General features: G+C 40.8%; 1 protein-coding gene across 1 annotated transcript; it reads right to left on the bottom strand.

The window, feature by feature from the left end:
- Window positions 1–309: 309 nt before the first annotated feature.
- Window positions 310–23,008, bottom strand: pepd (peptidase D). The gene is made up of 15 exons (XM_071897363.2): window positions 22,986–23,008; window positions 19,452–19,635; window positions 18,147–18,274; window positions 16,707–16,770; window positions 13,995–14,042; window positions 13,257–13,318; window positions 12,368–12,412; window positions 10,590–10,665; window positions 9,693–9,739; window positions 7,801–7,869; window positions 6,163–6,240; window positions 3,735–3,883; window positions 3,392–3,576; window positions 2,049–2,240; window positions 310–873 (listed from the first exon to the last, which is right to left on the bottom strand). The coding sequence occupies exons 1-15, from the start codon at window positions 23,000–23,002 to the stop codon at window positions 730–732; spliced, it is 1,488 nt and encodes a 495-aa protein (XP_071753464.1). The 5' UTR covers window positions 23,003–23,008; the 3' UTR covers window positions 310–729.
- Between the last annotated feature and the right edge of the window lie 1,116 nt (window positions 23,009–24,124).

The raw sequence follows: 24,124 nt of genomic DNA, 5'->3' as shown, positions 1-24,124 counted from the left end.
ACTTTTTCCGATCTCCATGCTGATTTAAAGCTGCACATCTGATCCATCTCCAACAGAAACTGTCAGGAAAATTCAAGTTGTGTTCCAGTGTACTAACTTGGTTCAACTGTATACATTACATACATTTAAGAAAGAACTACCTGCCATACTAATGCAGGATAGATGCATTAAGGAGACTTCTATAGCAGCCATTGCTGTAGGCAAACTGCATGAAATGTTCAATATAGTTTTGGAAATAATGTGATCCAGTCTCTCTAAAGCTTAAAAAAATTCATCCTGCTACACACAATTGCGAACAGAAGATTTTATTCAATTCAATTTCACAGCATTTTTTTTGTCAATCGTCCATGAATACCAAGTATAAAATATTTTGTAAAAAATTTAATTAATTTACCAGGAGGCACAGAAATAGTGAATTCTTAACACTGTTTTTGAAGCAGCAAGGTGGAGTTTGTCTTTCTAAGCAGCTGCCAAAGCATTTTGTTTAATTTGTTTTGCATTCTCCCAAGTATGAAAGACTTCTCTTGGCTCATTATTGGCATGTGTTGCTTCTACTGCATTAAGTGATTGATAGTCGTAATTGTGGATCTACTGTATGAGAATGTGAGATATGACAGTGACAGAGAAATAACTTCAGTTTCACTTTAGAGTATTATGTTTTCCTCAGCTGCAGGAACAAACGTTCCCGACATCACAGCATACGGATGGGAGTTCGGTGAGAGATGACATTCAGAATTTCTCACTGCTGACGACGGGGCTGAAGGGTTTTGCGGCGTCGGCCATGAAAGCCTCGATCTCCTCCACGGTGCGAGGGACGCAGGTCAGCAGCTCCATGCCGTTCGCCGTCACCGCGATGTCGTCCTCGATACGCACCTGCACACAGGAGTAATGTGACGAGAAGGCAGGAGACAAAGTGAAAATGAATCGATGGGAGACGCAGGAGTAACTATGGCAACTGTACCAGAGTCAATTCAATCAATTCAAAATGTAAATAGACACTAGAATTCATTTGTTAAATATAGAGAATTCATTCACAGTTATTTCTTAGTGGGATGGACATGTCGACCTTTTAAATGTTAATTTTGCTGGAAATTGACTGAATTGAATGAAAAGTGAATTAAGCCCAGACTTAATGAATTTCTGTGAAATAACAGTTCCCACTGTGGCCCTGATGTAAAATTCCATGATTTTTCCTTTACTTTCCATAAGCACGTTGGAGCGCTTCCATGACCTACAAATGTTATTCCTTCCTGGTTTGTTAATGTTGTTTTTCAGCTCAGAGAAGTTCTAAAGGGGTAAACAGTCTGGTTTCCACTACATTTGGGTTGCTGTGGAGAAAAAAACAGCTGAAACCCTCCGTCTAAAGCAATGAATGTGTGAAACAAGTTGTAAAATACAGTCTGGTATATTCATATAAAGTGACCCATTTGCAAAATTCCCTGATATCCCCCGACTTCCCCGGAGAGTTTATCAACATCCCTGATATTCTCTGTCTGGAGTACACCTCAAAATCCCATAATATCCGGATAATACTGTGCTGCTTCAGAACTGTAGGTGCAGAAGTCAAGGTACACAGCGACAGATGGTTAAAGTGAGACAGGCACCGCACCGTATTCATGTGATATTTTGATTTTACGGTTATCAATGCAAGCGCATCATAATGATTGTTTATCAAATGACGTTCTTGAAAAGGGAATAAAGGCTGTTGAAAGTCAGAGAGGCCTTGATCTTCATGCTGTAATACATTTCTGTCTCTTGGAAGTATAATTGATTTACCATTTTGCTGCTGAAAGGGATATTATTTCACAATACATCACAGGCCTTGATTGAATCACCATATTTAGCCTTCTGCAAAAAATAAGTGAACTGCAATATTGTCATACTGTGTGGCCCCGAGTATCAAGTTAATACTGTACTGGGAGCTCTGTCTCTGGTGCTTTCACTTCAATATCAGTTATACCCATATCAAGGTGAGGTGTTGGGCTGGGGGACTTTTCCATCCCTGCAAAACGATTATGGACAAATAAAGACGGTTCGGGCGGACTGACCCCTCCGAAGCCGCGGAAGCGAGCCAGCACTTGGTTGTTGATGAAGCAGCTCTGGGCGGGGTTGGCCAGCGCCTGGTCCAGCAGGTGGTTGATGAAGTAAATGCCGGGCTCCACGGTGAGGACCATCCGCTCCTGCACCAGGCGGCCCATCCGAAGACTCTTCAGCCCAGGCTCGTTAACACGCTCCACGCCCTGAACGGACCGACACCGTTAAAACCAAGAAGAAACTTTACTTTCATAGCACTTTTCAAATCATAATTAGAGAAAGCTTTGTGAACATTGAGACAATTTCATAAACGGCAATAAGGACCTACAATAACAATGCCAGACATGAATCAAAACCAGGGGTGCCGAAGAAGAACACCCAAGAACAGGTAAAAACAAATGATGTAAAAGCCTATCTTTTTAAGGGTTAGACCGTTAATAGCAGTTTGTTTTTGGCTTTTAATAAATACTGGATATCAGCCGGTCAGTGTCATCCACCTCTGATATAATGTAGGGTTCTCCCCTCATCTAAATGTTCAACAATGTTTTTTACATTTTTTAATTCATTCTTCATTTAAAAGGCAGTAATGTATCTGCGAGTTTCCCCTGAATAGGAGGGCCACTCTGCCTTAAAGAGCTGCTAACCCTAAAAGAATTTCATCAGTCTGGGTTTCAGTGGAGAGTTTTACCGTCTCATGATGGTCTAAATGCTGTTTCAGAGGCTTTTTTCCTCCCTGACAAAAATAAAATGTCATTCACTTTCCTCAGCCCGACTTTCTCAGCAGGCCTGAGATCCAGACTGGTGACCTTCCAGTTAAAAGCTCACGTCGGAGCAGCAAATTGACGGGAGAATCAGCGCAGGTGTCGTCACAGCAGTCAGGGCTGCAGAACTGCTCCCCATCTCCCACCATAACCTGAAAACTCTCTACAGGGAACGTTTCACCTCCCCTTCTCCCTGCCTTCAGCCTCATCTCGACCCCTTTTTACTCGGCTCTTACTTCTGTACCTAAGACTTATCTATTATTGATGATGCATCAATATTCTAGGGAGACAGGAGTGTGTTTACTTATTCCGCTGTCTGGACGCTGTTTTGACCGGTGCATCCCTTGCTACTGGTTGCTTACAATGTGGGCAATCTGACAATTTAACTTTATTCTCCTGTTGTGCTTATTATAAGTCGCTCTGGGTAACAGCATCATGTAAATGCCTATAATATAACACGTAAATGATAACTTTCATCACACTGCATCTATCAAATAGGCTTAAGTCTCAAATTAACAAGCACCCGCCCTGCTCTTACTACAGTATCCTTATGACCTGTGTTCAGTAACGTTGAAGGAGTGGAGAGCGGCCCTGACCTCCGGGTAGCCTCCCACATCGTGCACGTCGATGCCCAGCAGGTGTCCCAGGCCGTGGGGCATGAAGACGGAGCCCAGGTGGACCTTCAGCATCTCCCCCACGCTGCCGTTCAGGATGCCGATCTTCACCAGCTCCTCCAGGTGGACCCGGTCAGCCAGGCGGTGCATTTCGGTCCACTTCACACCTGTAACACAACCAGCCTCGTTTATACACTCTGAGCCCATAAAATACTAAAAATGATGCTTGATCCACTTCCGTACTTCTGTAGTTCTAAGCCATTTTTCTCAGTTTCAGTGTGTTGTTACGTGTACTGCATTGGTTTATTTGAGTAAAAGACGGTACCTGGTTTGATGGCAGCCATGACAGCTCGGGAAGACTTGAGCACCGCCTCGTAGATGGCCCTCTGGTCTGAAGTGAACTTGCCGTTGGCTGGGAAGGAGCAGGTGATGTCCGAGGAGTAGCAGTAGTACTCTCCACCCAAGTCAAATAGACTGCAGAATGGATCCAGTCAAATTTATTAATAAAGAGCTTCGAACAAAACAGGTTCATCACAAAGTGGATTACAGAGCAACACGCATACAGACAAACACAAAAGAGATAAAACGTCACAATTTGAAGATACAGTAACATAATGTTCCCCCTGGTCTTAAAAAGGGTTTGCCCTATAGCCAGTTGTTGAGAATTAAGAGAATTTGTAGTACTGAGAACGCTTTTGAGGAACAAGCTGCTGAGTTATGCACACGGTTTAGGTCTAAGGGTTATGACAACAGAGTCCTAGATGATTGTCTGCGGAGAGTAAGAAATATTGACAGAAAGAACCTTTTAACTCATAAACCCTCTAACTCAGGGGACTTCAATATTGTGTGTGCTACCACCTTTTCCCCCATTTCTCATGAAATTAAAAAGTGTGTTAAGAAGCACTGGCACATCCTATCTAGTGATCCCCACATAGGCCATGTTTTCAAGAATGCTCCTATTTTTGCCCACAAACGAGCTAGAAACTTAAGGGATACACTAGTTAGAGCTGACTGTTACATACGTCCTCAACATTTCTTATCCAATTTACCCAAGGGTAACTTCCCATGTTCCAATTGTGTTCAGTGTAATGCTATGATCAGAGGAGAGTCTTTTGTACATCCACACTCTGGCAAAAAGTTTTTTATTAAGAGTAGGATTTCTTGTAAGACAAAACATGTGGTTTACCTTTTGAAATGCCCATGTGGGATGTGCTATGTTGGCAAAACTAAAAGAGAACTAAAAACCCGGATATCTGAGCATAAAAGTAATATTAGGAATAGGGATGAGAAGTCCTCAGTAGCGAGACACTTTAACTCAGCAGGCCATGACGTGTGTTCCTTGAGGTTCCAAGGTATAGAAGAAGTCAGACCTTTGAAAAGAGGGGGTGATAGGGATAAGACACTTTTGCAGAGAGAGGCGTTTTGGATACATACTCTACAAACTGAACACCCCAAAGGTCTGAATGAGGAATTATTATTAGGGTGTTTTCTCTGAAATTGTCTGAACTAGGATTTGTGAAATTGTTTTTGAATACATATTTAAAGTTTTTTCTTTGTTGTGTATTGATATGTGCTGCACTCAGTCCTTCTACTTTGTTGTCGGGCTCATATGTCTTAGGACACGTGGAGGGTGGCGATTAATTAGTGGCTCTACTCCCTACTTTAAAGAGAGCCCAGGCTGTTTGGGCACATTGGCCTGCGGCAGCTGACTGCATGTTCTATTGGCCAATTGTATGTGCAGTTGTTTAGTGTCAGAAGGGTCATATTTTTTTCCTGTACAAGGGAAGATTTAGCCTCCCTTAATTTCTATTTTCTGTGTAGAGGACCTGTTTTTTGAAATGATCACAACTTGTGAGATATGTGCAGAGACATTTAGCTATATATATTTTTATTCTTCCATTCTTATATTACATTTTTCTTGATATTTATCATTATTTTTTCTTAAGTGTTATGTCTATGCTGTGGATTGTGTATTCCTGGAGTTGTCCGTACTGAGTGGGGGAACCTGGCACGTCGATTTATCTTTGTTAGTGACTCTTTGAGAAGGTATTTTCCACATTGATTGTATAATTAATTGAACTGTATGCATGTATGTATTTAAGTGTCACTTCCGCTTGGAGCAACACAACGCTGATGATGGCTTATTGCTGAAACGCGTCCGTCGTTTGTGCTCTATAGCTGCCCATTCAAATATATGATAAAAGGACATTAAGAGTGCTGGCTTTTCTTTCTTCATGTATTATTCTTTGGCCGTGCACCTAAGGAGGGTTTTTTTGACCGAGTTGTGCTCGCATTTGGCGGAGTTTGGACACAGTAACATAATGTAACATGTATTGGTAGACGCTTTTCTCCAAAGTGCCTTGTAGAGCTGAGGCCAGTGTGTGTGTGTGTGTGTGTGTGTGTGTGTGTGTGTGTGCGCGTGCGTGTCTTAACTGTCTTAAAGGTGATCCCTGGAAGTGTCTCAAGAGAAACATTAACATTTTTATTCTTCTTCTTGTTACAAGGAATTGCCCAAAGCATGCCCTTAAGTGTGGATAAAGCTTTTGACACTGTTTGACTTTCAAAGGTGCTGGTGTGTCTCGCCACTTAAAATATACATGAGTGAAAAGACAGTGGAATGTGTCCGGCTCAGACTTATACATCCAAGCCTATATGTGGAGTTAGCCCATGGGAGCCGGTGCACCATGGTTAGGGCTAAGGCCACTTGCTGCTAAAAAACTGCTGAAATTTGAAAACAACTGCAAACTACTAACCACATGTCTCCATCCTCAATAGTCTTGTCATTGGGAGCCCCAGCATGGCCATAGTGGAGAACGGAGGAGTTGTTGCCCCTGTTGTTGAACAATGACAATACATTATAACAAAAAAAAACAAGGTGACAAATGCTGGTAACTATGTATGATTAAATATTACATGGCATGTGACATATATAAACCAGGAATTTGAACTACATCTTCCAAGACTATGTAAAGCAAAAGTCTGGAATCGGGAATCTGTGGGCAATCAAAATATATTCCTTATTCTAAACCACATCCTTTGGGGTTTTTCTTGGCTCTTGACACATGTAACCTTTTGACTAGGAAACCCAGGCGCTGTGCCTCAGCGAGGGCTCGGTGTGACGCTCAGGTTCTCATTTGCCGAGCTCTTAATTTGAACAGGAAAATGCCTTCCATCCGCTGGCCGCTAATCCCCAGGAAGTGCTCATTACACTGGGTTTAAAAAAAAAAAGTCTGAATACAAAAGGCCAGAGCGTAATTAGCAACACGGTCTTCAAATTCTTCACCCGTAATGATGGCGCTAACTGACAGTAGCCCCGCAACAGAGAGGAAGTGGATCTTCTCCTACTGTTTGAGCAGAGGCGGCGAGGCTCGGGGACACACAGCGGCCAGACAGCCGGGACACTGCAGGGTGACAGAGTGCCAATTCCCCTGCATCCAAAACTCTATCTCTGCAACCAGCTGTGGGTGCTGATGATACAGTTCAACTGCAGCGCTTTACACTCAAATCCTTGAGGGCGCTGGACTGCCACAGTGGCTTGAGGGACGCCCTGGACCGCTACAGTAGCAGTACATCTAAGACTCGCAGAACTGAGGCTCGCAGAAACTGGAAGGACACGAATCAACACACTCTTGGCCGAGACGGACGTTTGTGAGGGACATGTAGAGGTCATCGAGCTAAAAGAGTGGCATGTACTACAAGTAAAGAATGTATGTGGAACATCATCTGAAACAGCATATACATTTATATTTCAGGCACATAGCTGATGGTCTTATCATGAATGCCTTGGAATGTGTGGAACAGCAGAGTTAAATGTCACAGCCGCAGCGCCACGACAAAAAATTTAAGAATATTCCTGCGACCCTAGAAAGATCATATACCTGTATGATATAGAAGTGCTAGGTGAGGAAATTAGAGCTGCAGATAAAAGCTTAATTCTTTTTTGACCATATGGAACTAAAACTCTTCATGGGAACCGATGCCGATCCATTCATCCATCCACTCCAAATACTTCCTACCAAATCCTTTTTGTGTAATACAATTTTTGCATGATTGTCTTATCTTTTTCATGCTGCATCTTATTATTTTTTTTCTTTACTTTTAACTTTATAAACTAATTGTTTTAAGTTAGCACATATGCTCTTTTTCAGCAATGTCTTGCATCACATACGACGCATACAAAGATCATTGCTCATTCACTTCTCTTTCCCCCACTGTTATGTACTGTTATGTACTGTTCCCATCCGGTCTAGAGATTTGAACTGGCGACCCTCTGGTCACTCTAACCTCTAAGCTTCCGTTTATTATATTCCTGACAACACTCTAATTTCCCCTCGAGGGAAGTAATATAGTAATAAAGTAAGGAAGGAAGAAAGAAAGCGTCAGTGCCTTACGTTCCACAGATACAGGTGTAGGAAGTATGACGCATCCCTCCTCGGGTGTAGCAGTAGTGCTGGAAGAGACTGCAAGAAAAAAAGAAAAAGAAAAAAAGCACACCTTCAAAGAAATATCCTAGTCAGAGAAAGGAAACTATACAATTTCAATACAGCAGAGATCAGAGGAAACGCTAATTAGCTGAACGACTTGCACTGCCCTCCTCCTGACCTCGCGCTTTTTAAGAATTCATTTAGCACTTTAATCATCGCACAGCCGACACATCAAACGCTGCTATGGATCTCGACAGCATCGGCGTGCCGTCTGGGGTGACGGGCCGACGTTCCCCGGCTCGTCTCGCACAGCAAAGGCGACTGAACATGAGTGGCAGCCGCTCTGATGGAGCGTTGATGGGAAATAGATAAATAAATCAATCACAGATAAACTGCAAATAACCTTTTACGGTTTGAAACAGTCGCATCACAAACACACAATCTCATCTTCACACAAGCAAATAAAAACTAAATGTGCTTTCCTATATATTCTCTTTTTTCCCAGTGTCTTATCTTGATGATAGGCTTTCTGATTGTCCATCTCCTACTGGAACCAGAGTCTACCATTGCAGACATGTATATTTTCGGCATTTAGCTGACGCCCTTATCCAGAATGATTTACAATGAACACTACAGTAGGATAAGCTTAACTTCCTAAATCAAATTTACAAGAAAGCAACTGTAAGGAGTAATTGTAATGGTAGTAACTTGAAAAATATTCCTGTCATTCCTAAAACGTAACATAGAGAAGTGCTAGGAAATATAATGAGAAAAATATGAGCTAAAAATAAAAATGATTTTATTAGACTAGATGTGGTCTATTTTAACTTCTGTCTCTGTGGAAATTACTACAAGACACTTAAACAACAGAGACGTCTTCTGATTTGCCAAAAACACAATGACCAAAAGGGCCAAAATGAAGTTTTGAATCTGGATTGATTTTTCATTTCCTGAAATCCCCATGACTGTGGTCTGTCCTGCACACTTCACCACACAGTGCTTGGACTAGAAGTGTCACTACAGTGCTGTGAAGCGTGTGACGCAACGTAGCATGGCTACAACAAGCAACAACTTATTCCACTGCACCTATAACAACAATTATACAGTAACTGGAGCACTAACACACACTGAAGCATAACGTTTCTTTTTGTTCTCTGCTCTGAACCAGCAGGATGTAATCCCAACTGCAGATTCACTGTGAAAGCCTCTTCACCCGTTACACATTTCACACGTCAAAGTCAAGGTCCTAACAGGAACACTAATCCACTAATGATATTTTGACAAAACATTGACTTAGTGAATGGAAAGCAGTGACTGCATCAGCAGGAGGTCTATTCAAGGGAAAGTGAAGGGAGCAGAGTTCATTTCTGCAGTACTGTGAGGCCACAGTGTTTCTTATCATGAGGCTGCATGAATGCAAAGCGGCCAGAGGGGCAAGTCTTACAATCAACAGACTCTTCTGCCATCTCCTTTATTATTTTATGAGGCTGTTCAATGTGCAGATAGTGCAGTACACAGCTGACCGGCTTAATGTCGCAACATTACAGTAATTAAAACCATATAATGTGGGCATTTCACCTGCTTTGGTTCAAACAGTCTTGAGTGCAACCATACGCTACGTCACTCTTTTAAAGTAGGCATAGAATGTCAAATGTATGTAATGTCAGTATGTGTCAGTACTGTTAAACACCTTGATGAATATAGTTATACTGATTCTGGAAAAAAAAAAAACCACAGTAGTGCTTATCAATTTCCTCCCATACTACCACAAAGTGTCACCAAGACAAGTTCCTGTGCATGTATTGTTCAGCACAAAGCAAGTGGTTCTGATATCTCTAACGACAAAATGAACCACTTACCTCTCCATTTCATATTCTTTCAGTCCAGGCCTCACATGCTTCATGAGCTACAGAGAAAAAACAAGGAATAAAGTGCTTCATTATATCTAATGAGCTGGAGAGATACAAGACTGCAGAAAACCACTGGACCTAACCTTTACTGACTCCTTTAAAGTGATATTTCACTTTGGGAGAACATTTACAATTTTTAGTGCGCATTCCTCTACAGAAGGTCATGACTGGTAAACCACCAAAATAGACATATAGTCATCACTCTCTTACATTTATGTTGAAAACTGAGTCTAACAATTGTACTTTTAACATTGTAACAATTGCTGATATTGAAAAGTGGGGGGGAAATCTTGAATGCTGGTGGTGACAGTGTGTTTCCAGGGCAGAGAAGAGGCTGACTGCTCTAAAGAGGTATGCATGTTGGGAAAGAGAAAATGCTCTGCAGAAGTGAAATATTGCTTTAATGTTACAGCTTACTGGTTGGGGGCTATCTCTGTTAACTGCTATCCTTTGAACTGCTGGATGAAGCTAAAATCGATAGCCTCAAAACAGTTTACTCTAGAGCCTCAAAGGATCCTGACATCCAAAATTACTCTCCGAATGCTTTTTAAACTCATCAATATTGTTTTATATGCTGTCCACTGCTGAATGCTTTGGGTATTACATTTTCTGCAGACCTCTCCATGCGCTTCACTAGACTGATCAAAGTGATAATTTAAGTGTGAATGTTGTGAACTTGTGAATGTGCCCTGCGGTGTCCACAGTGTTCAACTCTTGGCCTGGCCAACTGAATTTCCCTCAGGGCGATTGGTGCTGTATAGTTTAAAATTTCCAAATTTAAAGGTTTGAGTAGCCTGCGGAGTTCATCCCCTTGCAGATGGTGTGTCAGGCCCTGAAGGATCTTACCATTTTGTGGGCTTCACTGGAAATCCTGTTAGTGTAGCGCAGGACCTCCAGCTCCATATCGGTCTTAGTCAGGCGGCTGCAGGGACAGACAGCAACAAGGACTGAGAGATCGGCTCTCTGATCGTTACATCAGCTACTTACCCTGCCAGGTTGTCATTTAACCACGCACAGCACATGGCATCTAGGGCCGAATAATATACAGAATTCATATTGATGTTGCAATACAAAAGAATGCAATATCTGTATTGTGATGGCGGCAATAGGGGCGTTTGTAAAATTCATCTTTTATAATATACACAATCAATAAGTGATGTAGTGAGGATAAGAAGTGTCTGGCAGACTGTCCTCCCTCATTCCCAGAAATAGAATATAAAAATGAGAACCATTGTCTAAACTGCAATATCTGTCAAAATAGTCCTAATATTCACAATACAGTATTTTGCCTTTATTGTGCTTCCCCAACAGCAACTCAAGGACTGAGAGTTCGTTCTTTGCTGTGCACTGAATAGTGGGTCAGAAAGTTTATAGCTTCAGCTATACACTATTAGAGGAGAGACTTGAAAAGAAAGACATGAATAAAAAGCCTCTTCTGCAGCTGGAACACTGCCTGAATCCACATTGTGCTTGAATACTGAATACATATTTGTAGAGAGATATGTATATATATGTATAGCCTACAAATGTCCTACACCGTTCCCTTGCACTATATGTGGGGTCCTATTGTCCCTGTACAATGTGTCAGTATGCACTATGTTTTCATGTGAAACTCTATTGATCTTTTCACCTGCCTCCTTCACCAGGGAGGTCAGAGCGCAGCATCAGCTGCAGAGCAGCGCCCCTGGAGCTGGTAGGGATTTAGTGTCTTGCTCAGGGACACTTCAGCAGGACAGATGCTTGCTGTCAAAGCGGTTTGAACCTGAGCCTTCCAGTTGAAGGACATCTAATGACTATGCCACCCTGTTGCCCCTATTCTTCCCCTGCTGTCAATATGTCTGTGTACCGATATCAGCAAGCCAAATTCCTGTTCATCATGTTTATTCTACTTCATAGATACAGTGATCCTGACTCTAAAAATACTAACATCAGAATTACTTAGCAATTTCCTCCCAGAATATAATACCTTCAATGTCAGAACAGACAGACTATTGACTGAGTGGAAGCAGCTCACTAACAAAGAGCCGCAACAGATGATTTATGTTAACAGAGTGCTGGATGTGAAACAAACACTGGAGAGCAATGGGGATTTTTGCAAAAATAGTACCAAAGAAATAACACAAGGGCTGCGGTAACCAATGGTAACACTAGTGGAAGCGGCATTGATAAAAAGAATACCCATTAAAAGAAAGCCATACAAACGCAGGAGGGAAGGGAGGGGGGGCAGACGAGTTCAATCAAGTCTTTCTCCCCAGGAGGTGTGCCTGAAAAGCATTCTTCCTTATTTCAGAAAATGTCAATTCATCTGGAGGGTGCAAACTCTAATGCCAAGGACAGCCAGGCAAGCACGAAGACCATTACAGCCGTGCAGACTGGCTTATAGCTCTGTCTAAGACGGGAAAAACAACCCAAAGAAAAGCCCCTGCTTCTGATTACAGACACACAATTACCTGGCTGGGCAGCTGTGATTGCCAGTGTTTGTACGTTACATGTAGTAGAATCTGACTGAAGAACCTTTTATGTAAATAGGGGGAACTAGACTAGAGTCATTATTCTCATCTTTAATGGGCTTAAGCTTCCTCAATAGTATAAAACTGTGATGCATAATTTTTAAAATGACTTACCATTCCACAATGACTGGGTGCAAAAAAGTGTTGTTGACTTGGAAGCTGGTAAAAACAGTTTCAAGAAACAGCACAAGTTAATGATATATACAGTTTGATGCGAGGGGATATAGTAGATTCCTTTGAAAACACAGAGAGATAAGTATATGGCATTTAAGGGCAGTGAAAACTCCACAGTAAAACAATATTCAGTCCATATAGCAGTGCACAAAACTGTGATACTGGCAATTTAGTATATATGAGCAGGGTGTACACTCATCCAACTGCTAATTCTTGCTACATATAAGGCATAGATGACCTCATTATGCTTTAATCCAATCAGATCATACTTTGCAACGATAATGGGAAAGAGAAAGGCAATTTCAATATCTAGCTCTCCCAGTTTAAGGCATATGTACTGCCGTTCAGTCTTATGGGGGCATTGAATGAAGTGAATAGGCTGAATGCAGTGAATGGGTGGATTGTCTGTGGAATGTCCCTTTAAGGCATTCATATTCCCCCAGATGAGGCGGTTATGACAAGAAAGCTGATCACAGCAGCTGAAAAAAAGAAGGCCTGTAAAACTTTCTTTGTCAAAGTAGTGAGGGTTAGAGTGTAAAATAGATCAAAGGCTGGGTACACAGTGATATACGAGGTTAAAAAAAGAACAAAGACCAATATTAAGGACAACAGAGGCAAAAGTAACATTGCCATGAATTGATAACTAACAAGCAAGAGCAACATTGTTTGTTCAAACAAATTAGCTCCAGAATTAGGTTAATCACCAGCAATCTGTATGCAGGAGCGTCTGTTGCATCCTTGGTAATAAAAAAAAACAAAAAAAACTCCCACAAACTCAACGAACAAAGCACAATTACATTAATGCGTAATTGATGCCAATTAAACATACCGGCTAATTCCTTCAAAGGAGGCTTCACGGCAGATGCTCCCACTGTCTGTGTTCTGTCCTCGCTGGACGCATAAAACACAGAAACAAGTGAGGTGACGTCACTGCCAAGTGCATCTTAATGTCAATACAGTATATTAAATACGTTTCTTTCTGGGTGGATAATCTATTGCATAATCAAACAGGGAGGGGGAATGGGATTTTTGATTTTTTATATTTTTGACAGCTGTAGAATTGGTGAAAAGGGAGCAATTTGTCCCTTTAACTCGGCTAGGCTGCTTATAATGTTGGCAATCTAGGAATTAAAGTTTATTCTCTTCACTGCTAGTATTCAATAGCTCTAAATTTGACCATTTTAATACCAAAACATTACAAAGATTCAGTGTTTCCCCCAGAATTTTATTTGTGGGAGGGTGGAAAAGCCTCTGAAACAGCGTTTAGATCATCAAGTGACACTAAAACTCTCCATTAAAACCACTGAAGTTGGGTTGGCAGCTCCTTCAGGCAAGGTGAGGCAGGTTTCATTGCAGGTTTTACAGACTGCCATCCCTTAAGCTGGTTGAATAAAATGTTCCCACACCACACCAGAAGGATTTCTCTAGTCAGCCATCCAATATAAAAATAATAATACTAGCTGTAGTCAGTCACTCCATCATATCGATATATCAGTCTAACCCTAAGAGCATTATACAAATGCCTAAAACTAAATGGAACATAAATGCACAGAGGCAGGCAGCGTACCAGTGTTAGGAGAACTGCTGGTTTCAGGTCAGACAGGACATCAGCAATCTGTAGCGGGGCAGAAAGGCAGTAGTTAGAAGAGTGACACACGCAGTAGAGTGGGGGAGACAAGCGGCTGTTCTCTTCTGCTCCTGCTCTGCAGAAGGGAAGGTCAGTCTCACCGGCACTGCTGCGGCTCTGTGGCTCCCCTGGTGCTCAGCTGCACATTAAACCACAAAGCTCAAGCGACTTTATTACTCCTCTGCCAACTGCTTAAATGTCAGGCAATACATCCCCGACTCAATGTTCACAGACCTTGTGCTGATATTTCAGTATTATTATTATTATTATTATTATTATTATCCCTAGAAATGGCTTCATAAACCTTTCATCATATCGTCTCTGTAAAACTTTAAATGAAGCTACGGAAAAATCAAAAGGTTTACATGAATGTGAGATCAACCAAATGCAATAGATAGCATTTCTTAATACCCAAAATGAACCTTAATCCAAGTTGATGCAAAATCTCAGCCACTGAAGAGATTGCTTTGATTGAAGAGATTAGATATTGAAGTGACTGCTTATTTTAACTTACATCTTATTTGAAGTAATTGCTTAAATTGTTTATTGCAGTTGAGGAAACACTATTATCTTTGGGTTTGGTCACAGCAAACAATGATAAAGCCGTAACAATATCTTTAAACTGTAAAAAAAAAAGTAGACTCAATCACGTAAGCCCTGGCAGCTTTTCATATAAGGGCGGACACTATGCGACAGGAGAAATGTGACTTTTAAATGTATTTGATGCGTTAAACGTGTTTGTTGACGCTTGCAATAGTTGTAAACCCTGGACACCACAAGGGCTGCGATAACCAATGGTAACACCAATGGAAGCCATTTTAAAATGAAAAAGCCTATCTGAAGCTGCACAAGGCAGTTTAGTCAGAAAACTATGACTCACTCATTTGCACAGAACTTCTTCTTCTTTGAAACATATCCACATATCCGAAAATAGTGATCTGAAGTCAAACGAGCCGACGGTAAACCATGAAGACGAACTCCTCCAGAGCCAGCTACTTTCAAAGCATGAAAAACAACGCATACATATTTACAGTCCCCATGAATTGCTATCTTCGAGAATTTGAAAAGGAACTGTTTGCATGTGAAGCAGAGAGTGCTGAAAGAGTGTGTGTGGGTGTTCAGCAAAACCCTTCCCTGGATGAACAAAGGTTCAAAAAATAGAAATTTGAGCTCAATATTCATGACGTGGTTCTGACACAAAAGAAATAGTGTTTCCGTTTGAAGGGTGGGGACGTGCCTTGTGTAGGTAGCATTGCCAGCCAAATGGCAGCAACTCTTCAACGTTTGACTAGTTGACGCAAATAATTAAAACAAATGAAGAAGCAGTGATATTACTGTACTTGCTGTAGCTTCCAGAGAGCACTGGCTGTTCACTGAACTGATCACTCTCATGTTCATCTGCAATAAACTTGGAAATGTAACACCTCAGGTAGGCGAAGAGAAGTAAAAATACCCCGAAGTGCAGAATGAGTCATCAGAACGTCACAGTACGTTAACGGGAATGAAAGAGAAAAATTACATGGGATCATTTTGAACGCCAACTCTAAGCGAATTTGCTGGGCTATATCACCCGTTTTGAGTGTATTATGGGTTGAGTATGTTATGGGTTGCTTCAGTCAAAAATTCATTTTCACTTCATGCGGTGTTTAAAATTACATTTCAGGACATTTTCACTTGTCAGCAGGCGCACCTTCAAAGTAGTTCAGGAGCAGTCAACCTTCCAATATTAGCTGCCGTGGGGATCTGCAGTCACTGCTGTCACTACCGGTAATCATGATTGTTTTCCCCACCTCTCAACATGGGCAATTAGAAACCCTGTGAACAGGAATGTAATTTTTACACTAGGGTGTTAAAATGAAAGTAAGAGAGAGGAGTTAACCCCGTGCCGCAGAGAAGCTAATTTTGGTGGTTGACCATTCATGAACTTCCTCAGAGGTGTGCACACTGATGAAATGTGAAGTGAAATATCTCTTTAATGCTCCATGTGCTTTGAGTAACTACCGTGTATGCAACTGTTTCCATGGATTTTTTTATATTTTTTTTTACACATTATTCTGAATCATCTTCCTACAGAAATGTTTTAGACCACCCTGGTGCTTTCACATGCACTCACACATTCCCCATACATCCATGCACATGCAAACATGCTCACGTGTGTGTATGCACGCATGCATGCACTCACACACACACACACAGGCGTTTTGTATCTCAAAAATTTGTCATGCATGTTTTCTCTCGTTTTTAATGGTATCATGTCCATTTCTGCTCAGTATAACATGTTATGACTCATCTGTTTAGTTAAAAGTGCTTCATAATTTAATTTGCCTTGACATGTTTAATTGAGCAGATATGAAGTTAATGATGCAGCAGCAACTCCTGAAGTAAAAATGGATGCAATGACAACTTCTAGAAGGTCCTAGTACAAACCTAGTAGTGCTCATACTGTCTGGCACCACAAGTTTCATGTTTTGCCCAGAGGTTCAAATAAAAGAATGACGACTTTCACCTTTACAGCAGTCTATGGAAGCACTAATGTCCTTCCCTGTAACTTCATGGCTCAGTGACTTCATATCAAAGTTCAGTTACTGCACAGGGAAAAGGTCACGCAACACACGAGGACGTGAACACTTGCACCAACACAGGCAGACTTACATCACAGGCGTATTGCACCTCATCAACAGCATACTTCTCCTTGAAGTGCTCCTTAGGATAGATCCTGTCAAAAGAACAAAACGCACTCGATCGGTCACAGAAAAGTAGTACAGTTGAGGCTGAGTTTTGAACTCAGTGCTCGGAGCATACAAACGGCTTTGTGATCACAAACCAATTAAGCATTATATAATGTTTATTTCCAAAAATATAAAAGGGTGGTTATAGACATGTTATGGTTTTAGGAGACAGTAGCAGAACTGAAACATTTAGGACCATCATCAGAGGGAACAAAAAGCAAACCTAATGAAGAACCCTGCACATGAAACTGCTGATCAAGTGACTCCTGAATGACAGGGAAGTGGTGTTGCCTGTCAGATGACAGCAGCAAGATGTTCTGAGGTTTATAGAGCAGGAATGGACAGCTACGTGCCATGGAGGAGCAAGAGTCTGCTTTCATTCCAACCAAAGACTAACTAACTAATCATTGAAATCGCCTGCTGTAGACTTTGGTTGGAATGAAAACCTGCAGACTCCCGGCCCATAGCACATCTCATGGCACATGGTTGCCCAGCCCTGTTATAGAATATAATTATCATACACTAAAATTGTAGAACTAAGGCCCCATTTACACCTTGCATTAACATAAGTCTTGCATCCAGGTAGCATCTGAATATGAATAATCCAATTTCTATTTACACCTGGCATTAAAAATGCATTTCATGTCTCCACACAGAATTAGATTGCCCTCGCAAAAAACAAATCTGTACTGTCAGACTGTCAACTTTCTCTCGGAGTTAATGCAAACTTATTAATCTAATGTTTTTTAAACATAATCTTGCAAGCATTGGAAGGCTATAACACTGCATGCATCATTTCTTTTAATTCACAACCCATATTTACAAATTAGCATAGTGCACGCGTCAGCTTGTCCTCCGTATTTCAATGCAGTTACTGATAGCAACCATATGTAAATTACTCTTGTCCATATGATTTTTTTGTCTTTTTGCAAGAGGACTAACACCTACAAACAAACAAACAAAACAAACAAATAAATAAATAACAACTACAACTTACATGAGCATTTACTTTTGCTTACACGTGTTGCACAGTATGTGGATTGGGAATGCTACAGCATTCTTTTTCATGTTTTGGTGTCAATGTGGTCAAATGTGCCTCAGTGTGTCATGTGTCTCCTGAGGTGGTTTGGGTGATGAGATTATCAGTCTTAATTGTGTCTTGTTGCATTTACACCAACATCTTTATACATTTTAGTTTATCCAAATACAAGATGCATGTTAATGCTGGGTGAAAACGGGGTCTAAGTGTACAGCGTATGACTTAGTCAACCCTTTCTTCAAGCTACAGCTGACAGCTAGCTATGGAGCGGCTGGTGATGATGGCAGCTATGAACAAAACTCTTTGGAGATCAGTGTGACTCACTCTCCCATCCAAGTAGCATAGCTCTCAGGCAGTTTGGGAACAAAAAGGATGGATTTCCCTGAGTCGACATTGATGGCTCCGAAGCAGTCTGACTCGGTCACTCCAAAAGCCCAGTGGAAGAAAGACTCCTACAGAATCAAAAGAATCAAACAGGGGTTTAAATGCACAATATTTCACATTTACAATGGCAAGGATTATCTTATATCCAGACACCTGAGTATAATATGCAAATATTAACTGGTAAACTAAGGCATGTTATAGCAATAATACCCAGCTGCACCTCACCTAACCCTTTTTTTTCAGTTTTCTAGAAGTAGTTTTGAAGTTTTCATGAAAGAAATGGTAACATTTTATAGGGATAGTCCAATACTCAACCGAATGAAACGAAACTCAACCGTCAGTTGACAAAAAGTAGATGTTCAACAAAGTGTCATTTGCCTATTTGCCGCATCTCTACAGACTATGTAACCCTAACCCCAATCCTAAAATGAACCAGAACCCAAACATTGTGCATTGCACCTGCTCCGGAGCAGGTACTGTTCAGGCTATCGGATGCAAACGTATAAAACCCCATCTCCTCACCAATCAACTCTCTGGAAAAATGGTCTCCAATCCTCTCTAGCCTTGGCAGCAGCAACTGTGTTACTTTTCGCTGTTACTGTATGTAATGTTTTTGTATTTCTCATATTTATTCAGTATAATAGTTTATTCTTCTTGAGAGAAGAACATAAATGTTAGTAATTAATTTCCTTCCCATACTTCACACTATTACAGTCACCTTAACATCTTGAAATTGTTGGCAGGCATAGGTAGCATATGTTTACATAACCCTATAATAACTTATAGTTTAGTTTATTTATTTTATTGTTTATCGTTTTATTTTTTCTACCATTTTCATTGCTTATTTTTAGAATTGTAGCTATGCGCTTACATTCTATTTCCTTTCCCCCTCGTGAATCTTATTACTTGTCGCTGCAATTACCTAACTTACCCAAAGGGATCAATGGTTTCATCTTATAATACACTTAAATACACTTAAATACACTGTTCTGGATCTGACTACACCAGGTGATTCCACTGATTAGCAAACCTTCAAGCAGAGAGGAGGAACTAATGAGTGAAATCACCTGCTGTGGTCTTTGGTTGGAAGGAAAACCTGCAGACTCTCCATGGCACATACTGTAGTTGCTTATCCCTTCACTAGAGGAACCACATCTCCCAGCTGGTCTGGGAGCGCCTGGGGATCCCCCATGAGGAGCTGGAGGAAGCTACTGGGGAAAAGGACAGAGTCGAGTCATATCCTACCTGTCTGAAAAGGAGGTCTGTGTCCGTGCAGTGCCTCTGCTTCTGCTCTCCTCCCTGCAGCAAGACCACCGACTTCGGCGCCACTCCTTCTTTGGCCTTCAGCCCCTGGCACAGCCGGCGACGGTTCTCAGCAAACAGGGCTGCGGACACCCTCAGGGTGTCGTTACCCAGCCAGTAGACGGGTCTGAAAGGAGAGGGAGACGGGTGTTTAGAGCGATAGAGTGGCCTTGCGGGTGGAGAGACTGACCCTCAGCTGTACAACCTGGGTTCAAGCCCCCGTGTCAGCAGGCCCTGCTGAAGTGTCCTTGAGCGAGACACTGAATCCCTGAAAACCAGTGAGCCTGACCTCTGACCTGCCTGTGGAGGGGAGGGGGACAGGCTAAAAAAGAATTTTCCTATGGGAATCAAATTCTGACATAATATATTTGAAGGAGTGGGCTTCACAAAGAAATTATATATCTAGCCTACATTTAATTAAATTTACCTTCATGGAAGAAGGTGAAGGAATGAAGGAAGATTATAATTTACTTTCGCCCTGTAAAAAAAGGACCACATTTTTTTCTGAATAAGAGATTGTTGTTTGATGAATTGGAGGTGAAAAGTTTAGGCCTAGAATGCGGTATGAACTAACCTAACCCCGACCCAGCCTGGCTTCCAGAGAGTACAACAACAGTACTCAGATAGACAGCCTTGTAAGTGATAGATCTTGGTCCACGGATTAGATAACAAACAGGACAGAGCCTATCTGATTCAATCTGGACAGTACAAAGGTTAAACCATAACCTCACAGTATTTTTACAGCCCAACATTTTTATAGCTGACACTGCCAACAGCAATGGTACATGGTACACTCACTCACCAAGCTTCTAATGTTAGTTAGATGCTCTTGTTCATTTTGAGTCTGTAACCTGTGTTAGTTGACAACTTGTTATTAGGTGTTCTGGACGGAGAGCTGGGCTCTGTGTGTCTGTAGGTTAGTATGACACACTGCATGGCACTGAGATTGGACGTGCAGCATGTGTATATTTACTGTTGCTCTATGCCAATAATGCACACCAGAGCACCTATAAAATTCTAGCCAACTTGTTCAAAATTAAGTAAATGTAATAAGCCCAGAACAATTTTGATAATCTATGTGTTACGGTGAATCTGGAAAAATGGTAAATGTATACATTTACCAACTCCCTGGTAAATGTAGGCCTACACATTTGTACATGTGCACAGAGTTTGTATGTAAACATTTCCAAAGGTAAATCTTGTAAATGTGCACAGTTTCAGGTTAATGTGAGTGGAGAACACTAGTCACAGGGCGAGGTTCTCTCACAGCCCTTCAGTGCCCTGCTGACCCCCATAACACGGTGATCGCGCATTGTGCGCACAGTCCAACACTGCAATTCCGAAACTGAGGGTCTTTCAATTAATTTAATCAGATTAGGATTATTAAGTATTCATTGTAGTACAGTCTAACAAGAGTTTAACATCTTATTGGCCTTGTGGCATTATGTTACGCTAGATTGTTTAAAATCACATTTAATTAATTTAATTATTAACTAACTGGCTAAAGTATGAAATCAATCAGGCGTCAGTTTCTTGGCCAAACGACATCTACGCTGAATACATAGATGCGCTGCATCCTCACTCCATCATGCAGGTCAAACAGGAGTGTGTGCATCACTAAGGCATGAAAACAAGCCAAACACTAAGACAGGGTCTGCCTTTGCCAATTTTCTGATATTTTAAATGGTACATGCATTAATCTCCCACGCCTAGAGAAGCAACTAAATGTTTGAAAAAAGTGATAATTTACATTTCTTCCAAAACAGAATTTCCATGTTGTATCCCTTACTGTAGTGATTATGCATGCAACATATTACACTGCCACCACTAAATATGCAAACATGACGCTGCTGCAAACAGTTATTCATAGTATTCCCATGATGTTGCATGCATGTCCTACCAATATGGCGCTTTACCATATACACAGATCATTGGCTGTGGCTGTGATTTGATTAGAATCACCTGTTCATTTATTACAATCACCTGTTATTTTCCTACCAAGATTGCCATGTGGTGATGTAACAGAATATTATGAATAGGCCTGCCAGGCTGCAAGGTAGCAAACTGATGTATTGAGCCATCAGTGCAATCCAGGACTAGTAGCTAGGACACAATTTGTGACTCTTTCCCCATGTGGAGAGAATAATAAAAGACCATTGGCTGAGGAGATGAGCAAGGCACAGTGCCATATGGCTTGTGGTTTGCTAAGTGAAGACTGTTAGCCCAGTGCTGGCAGCCTTGGAGGAGCGACTGCCTTCCAGTCGACTCAGAGAACAAAAGTCCCTTGAGCCCAGATGTGTGTCTCAGGAAGCCAATTCAGAATTAAGACAACTGAATTTGAAATTATAGCTAAAAGTTAAATTTAATAATAATGACATTCAATTTCAAATTGTGCCTTACAAATTCAAATTCTGACTTCATTTATTCAACAAATGCATTTAGGCCTATTTATCTTTTTTTTTTAAATTTATTTATTTATTTTTTCATTTATTGAACGGTACAATATGAGCATGACAAATTCAAATTTATGCAATTCAAACACTATCTCTGCCGCATCCCAGACACATTTACCACATTTATTACAATAATGTGATAATTTACATTTGTAAACGGTTACATTTACCGTAACATATGCAATTCTTCTGATTACAGTTGGCTTGTTCTGCGATTACAGTCACATCCTGGATTACTTATTGCTGAGGTGTTTAGTTTCAGTTGTCACAATTTGAAAAAGCAGAGCAACTGAATCACATGTCACTGTTTCCTTTACTACAGCAAAAACAAGTCTACTGGACATGCACTGAGTACACTGAAGCGACAGCGTAGGTGTAATAAGCGCTTAAGTTTGCTCAACGGCAGGAATACATATCAGTTTATTTGACATTATTATTTGCCATGCCTAACATTATGCTGTTCAGTTAGTCCATCACCAGGAATGTTTTGGGTCGAGTTCAGTCAACTATTTTCAAACAGGAAGTCTGAGAGTTCATCTTTTAAAAGTGTTTGCAATTTGACCAGCAAATGTCACAATTCGCTCTTCGGGGAAATTAATCTTAAAAGTTATATATCTCAAAAAGTATAGAGTATCAAAAAGTTGAATACTGTGACGCCCAAAAAACCTGCACTATTTAAAGTTGGAACGGAGCCTCTAGCTGAGACAATATACAAGGAGTCAGTTATTTCCTATGTCCACTTCTAAGAAAGACTACATCTCAGACAGGTAACACCACACCTGCCTGACAGCAGCTTTTCAGCGTCTCTGGACAACCTCAGTTAGCTTAGTGAAGTGACAGCTATCTATGACAGTGTGTGACAGTGCTGGCGATAAAAGCTAACATTTACTCGATTTACGCACAAGCAATTCCAAATGATATGACCTAAACGCAAACTAACTCTGGTCAGTGAAGGTGCTGTGATTTAAAAAAGAAAGAGGTCTGACAGTTGACACGTATACTGTAACGGGAGAAATCAACTCACTGTGGTCTTGCAGCCATGATGCTCGAGTCCAGACTGTCACGTGCTGACTCGTGTCACGTGGTTTTGTTGCTCTAATCAGCTGACGGGAAATTTGTGTTGTGTTCATGGCCTCTGGGAAAAATAGTAATACTAACAACCTACTTTACTACTAAGATGCCTTCAAGTGCTCCTCGTAATCTTCTTCCTCCGAGGTCGGAAGTCGTAAATACGACTTGTAGCGCACACGAATGTATTGGACTTTTTAAAAACAGAGTTTACAAAGTGCTTCAGCAATCAAATAAAACAAACATTATATTCATAATCAAAACAGGTAAAAACAAGAAGGCACTGCAAGTTAAAAAGATAAGGTTGAAAACAACACAATAGTGAAAATAATAGGATAAAAGACATTGCCTCAAAGCAAGTCTATGAAAAAAAAAGTTTTGAGAAGAGACTAAAAGATGGTACTGATTCTGCCTATTCTTTTATTTGGAAATAGACTATTAACAAAATGGACCCTGTGACGAAAGCAGTTGTTTTGGTGGCTGCCGTTCTATATGTCTTGTTTTATATCAAGTGACACACAACTACTTTGTGCTGCAGTGCCAAAATGAGGAAGAAAGTGATAGAAGAAAGAAGAAAATGCACATCAAGCATGTTGGCTAATTGATGTTTTAACTGTTTTATTAAAAACAAAAATGTATGACAACTAAAAGTTAAACAAAGGGTAAAAATAGAAACACACAACAATATGCCTACTAATTAAATAAAACATTAACATATAATAATGAAATAAAACACTTATGATCTGTTGCTGACACAGCTTCCATGCTCTCTAAACGCTAAATGACACATTTGGTCAACTGGGGTGTCATAGAGTCATCCCACTCTCCTAGTGGTATGTGTTGGCTCGTTCACATGCACTCTACTCATATTACATAACGCAGTAAATACAACTTAGGAACACAGTGATTTCTCTTTCTGAATTCCGACATCACCAACAAGGAAATACCTGCAGTCATGTAGGGAATGATACATTTCAAATAAACAAAATAAAATAAAATGAATGATTTTTGTCATTAGTCAATTTGTGATCACAGCTCTTCAAATACCATGACAGGACACCATTACTTTTTCTTTTGTGGTCGAAATTATAATGT

Source organism: Centroberyx gerrardi, chromosome 1 (genome assembly GCF_048128805.1).
Source record: "Centroberyx gerrardi isolate f3 chromosome 1, fCenGer3.hap1.cur.20231027, whole genome shotgun sequence".
NCBI classification, from domain to species: domain Eukaryota; kingdom Metazoa; phylum Chordata; class Actinopteri; order Beryciformes; family Berycidae; genus Centroberyx; species Centroberyx gerrardi.
Note: the sequence above shows the minus strand (reverse complement) of the source record. Positions and strands in the feature narration are given on the sequence as shown.

Coding starts and splice junctions, on each gene's coding strand:
- pepd (XM_071897363.2), bottom strand. Junction 14,043..16,706: donor AGGTGCAATACGCCTGTGAT/GTAAGTCTGCCT, acceptor GCCCCGCTACAG/ATTGCTGATGTCCTGTCTGA. Junction 7,870..9,692: donor AAAGAATATGAAATGGAGAG/GTAAGTGGTTCA, acceptor TTTTTCTTGCAG/TCTCTTCCAGCACTACTGCT.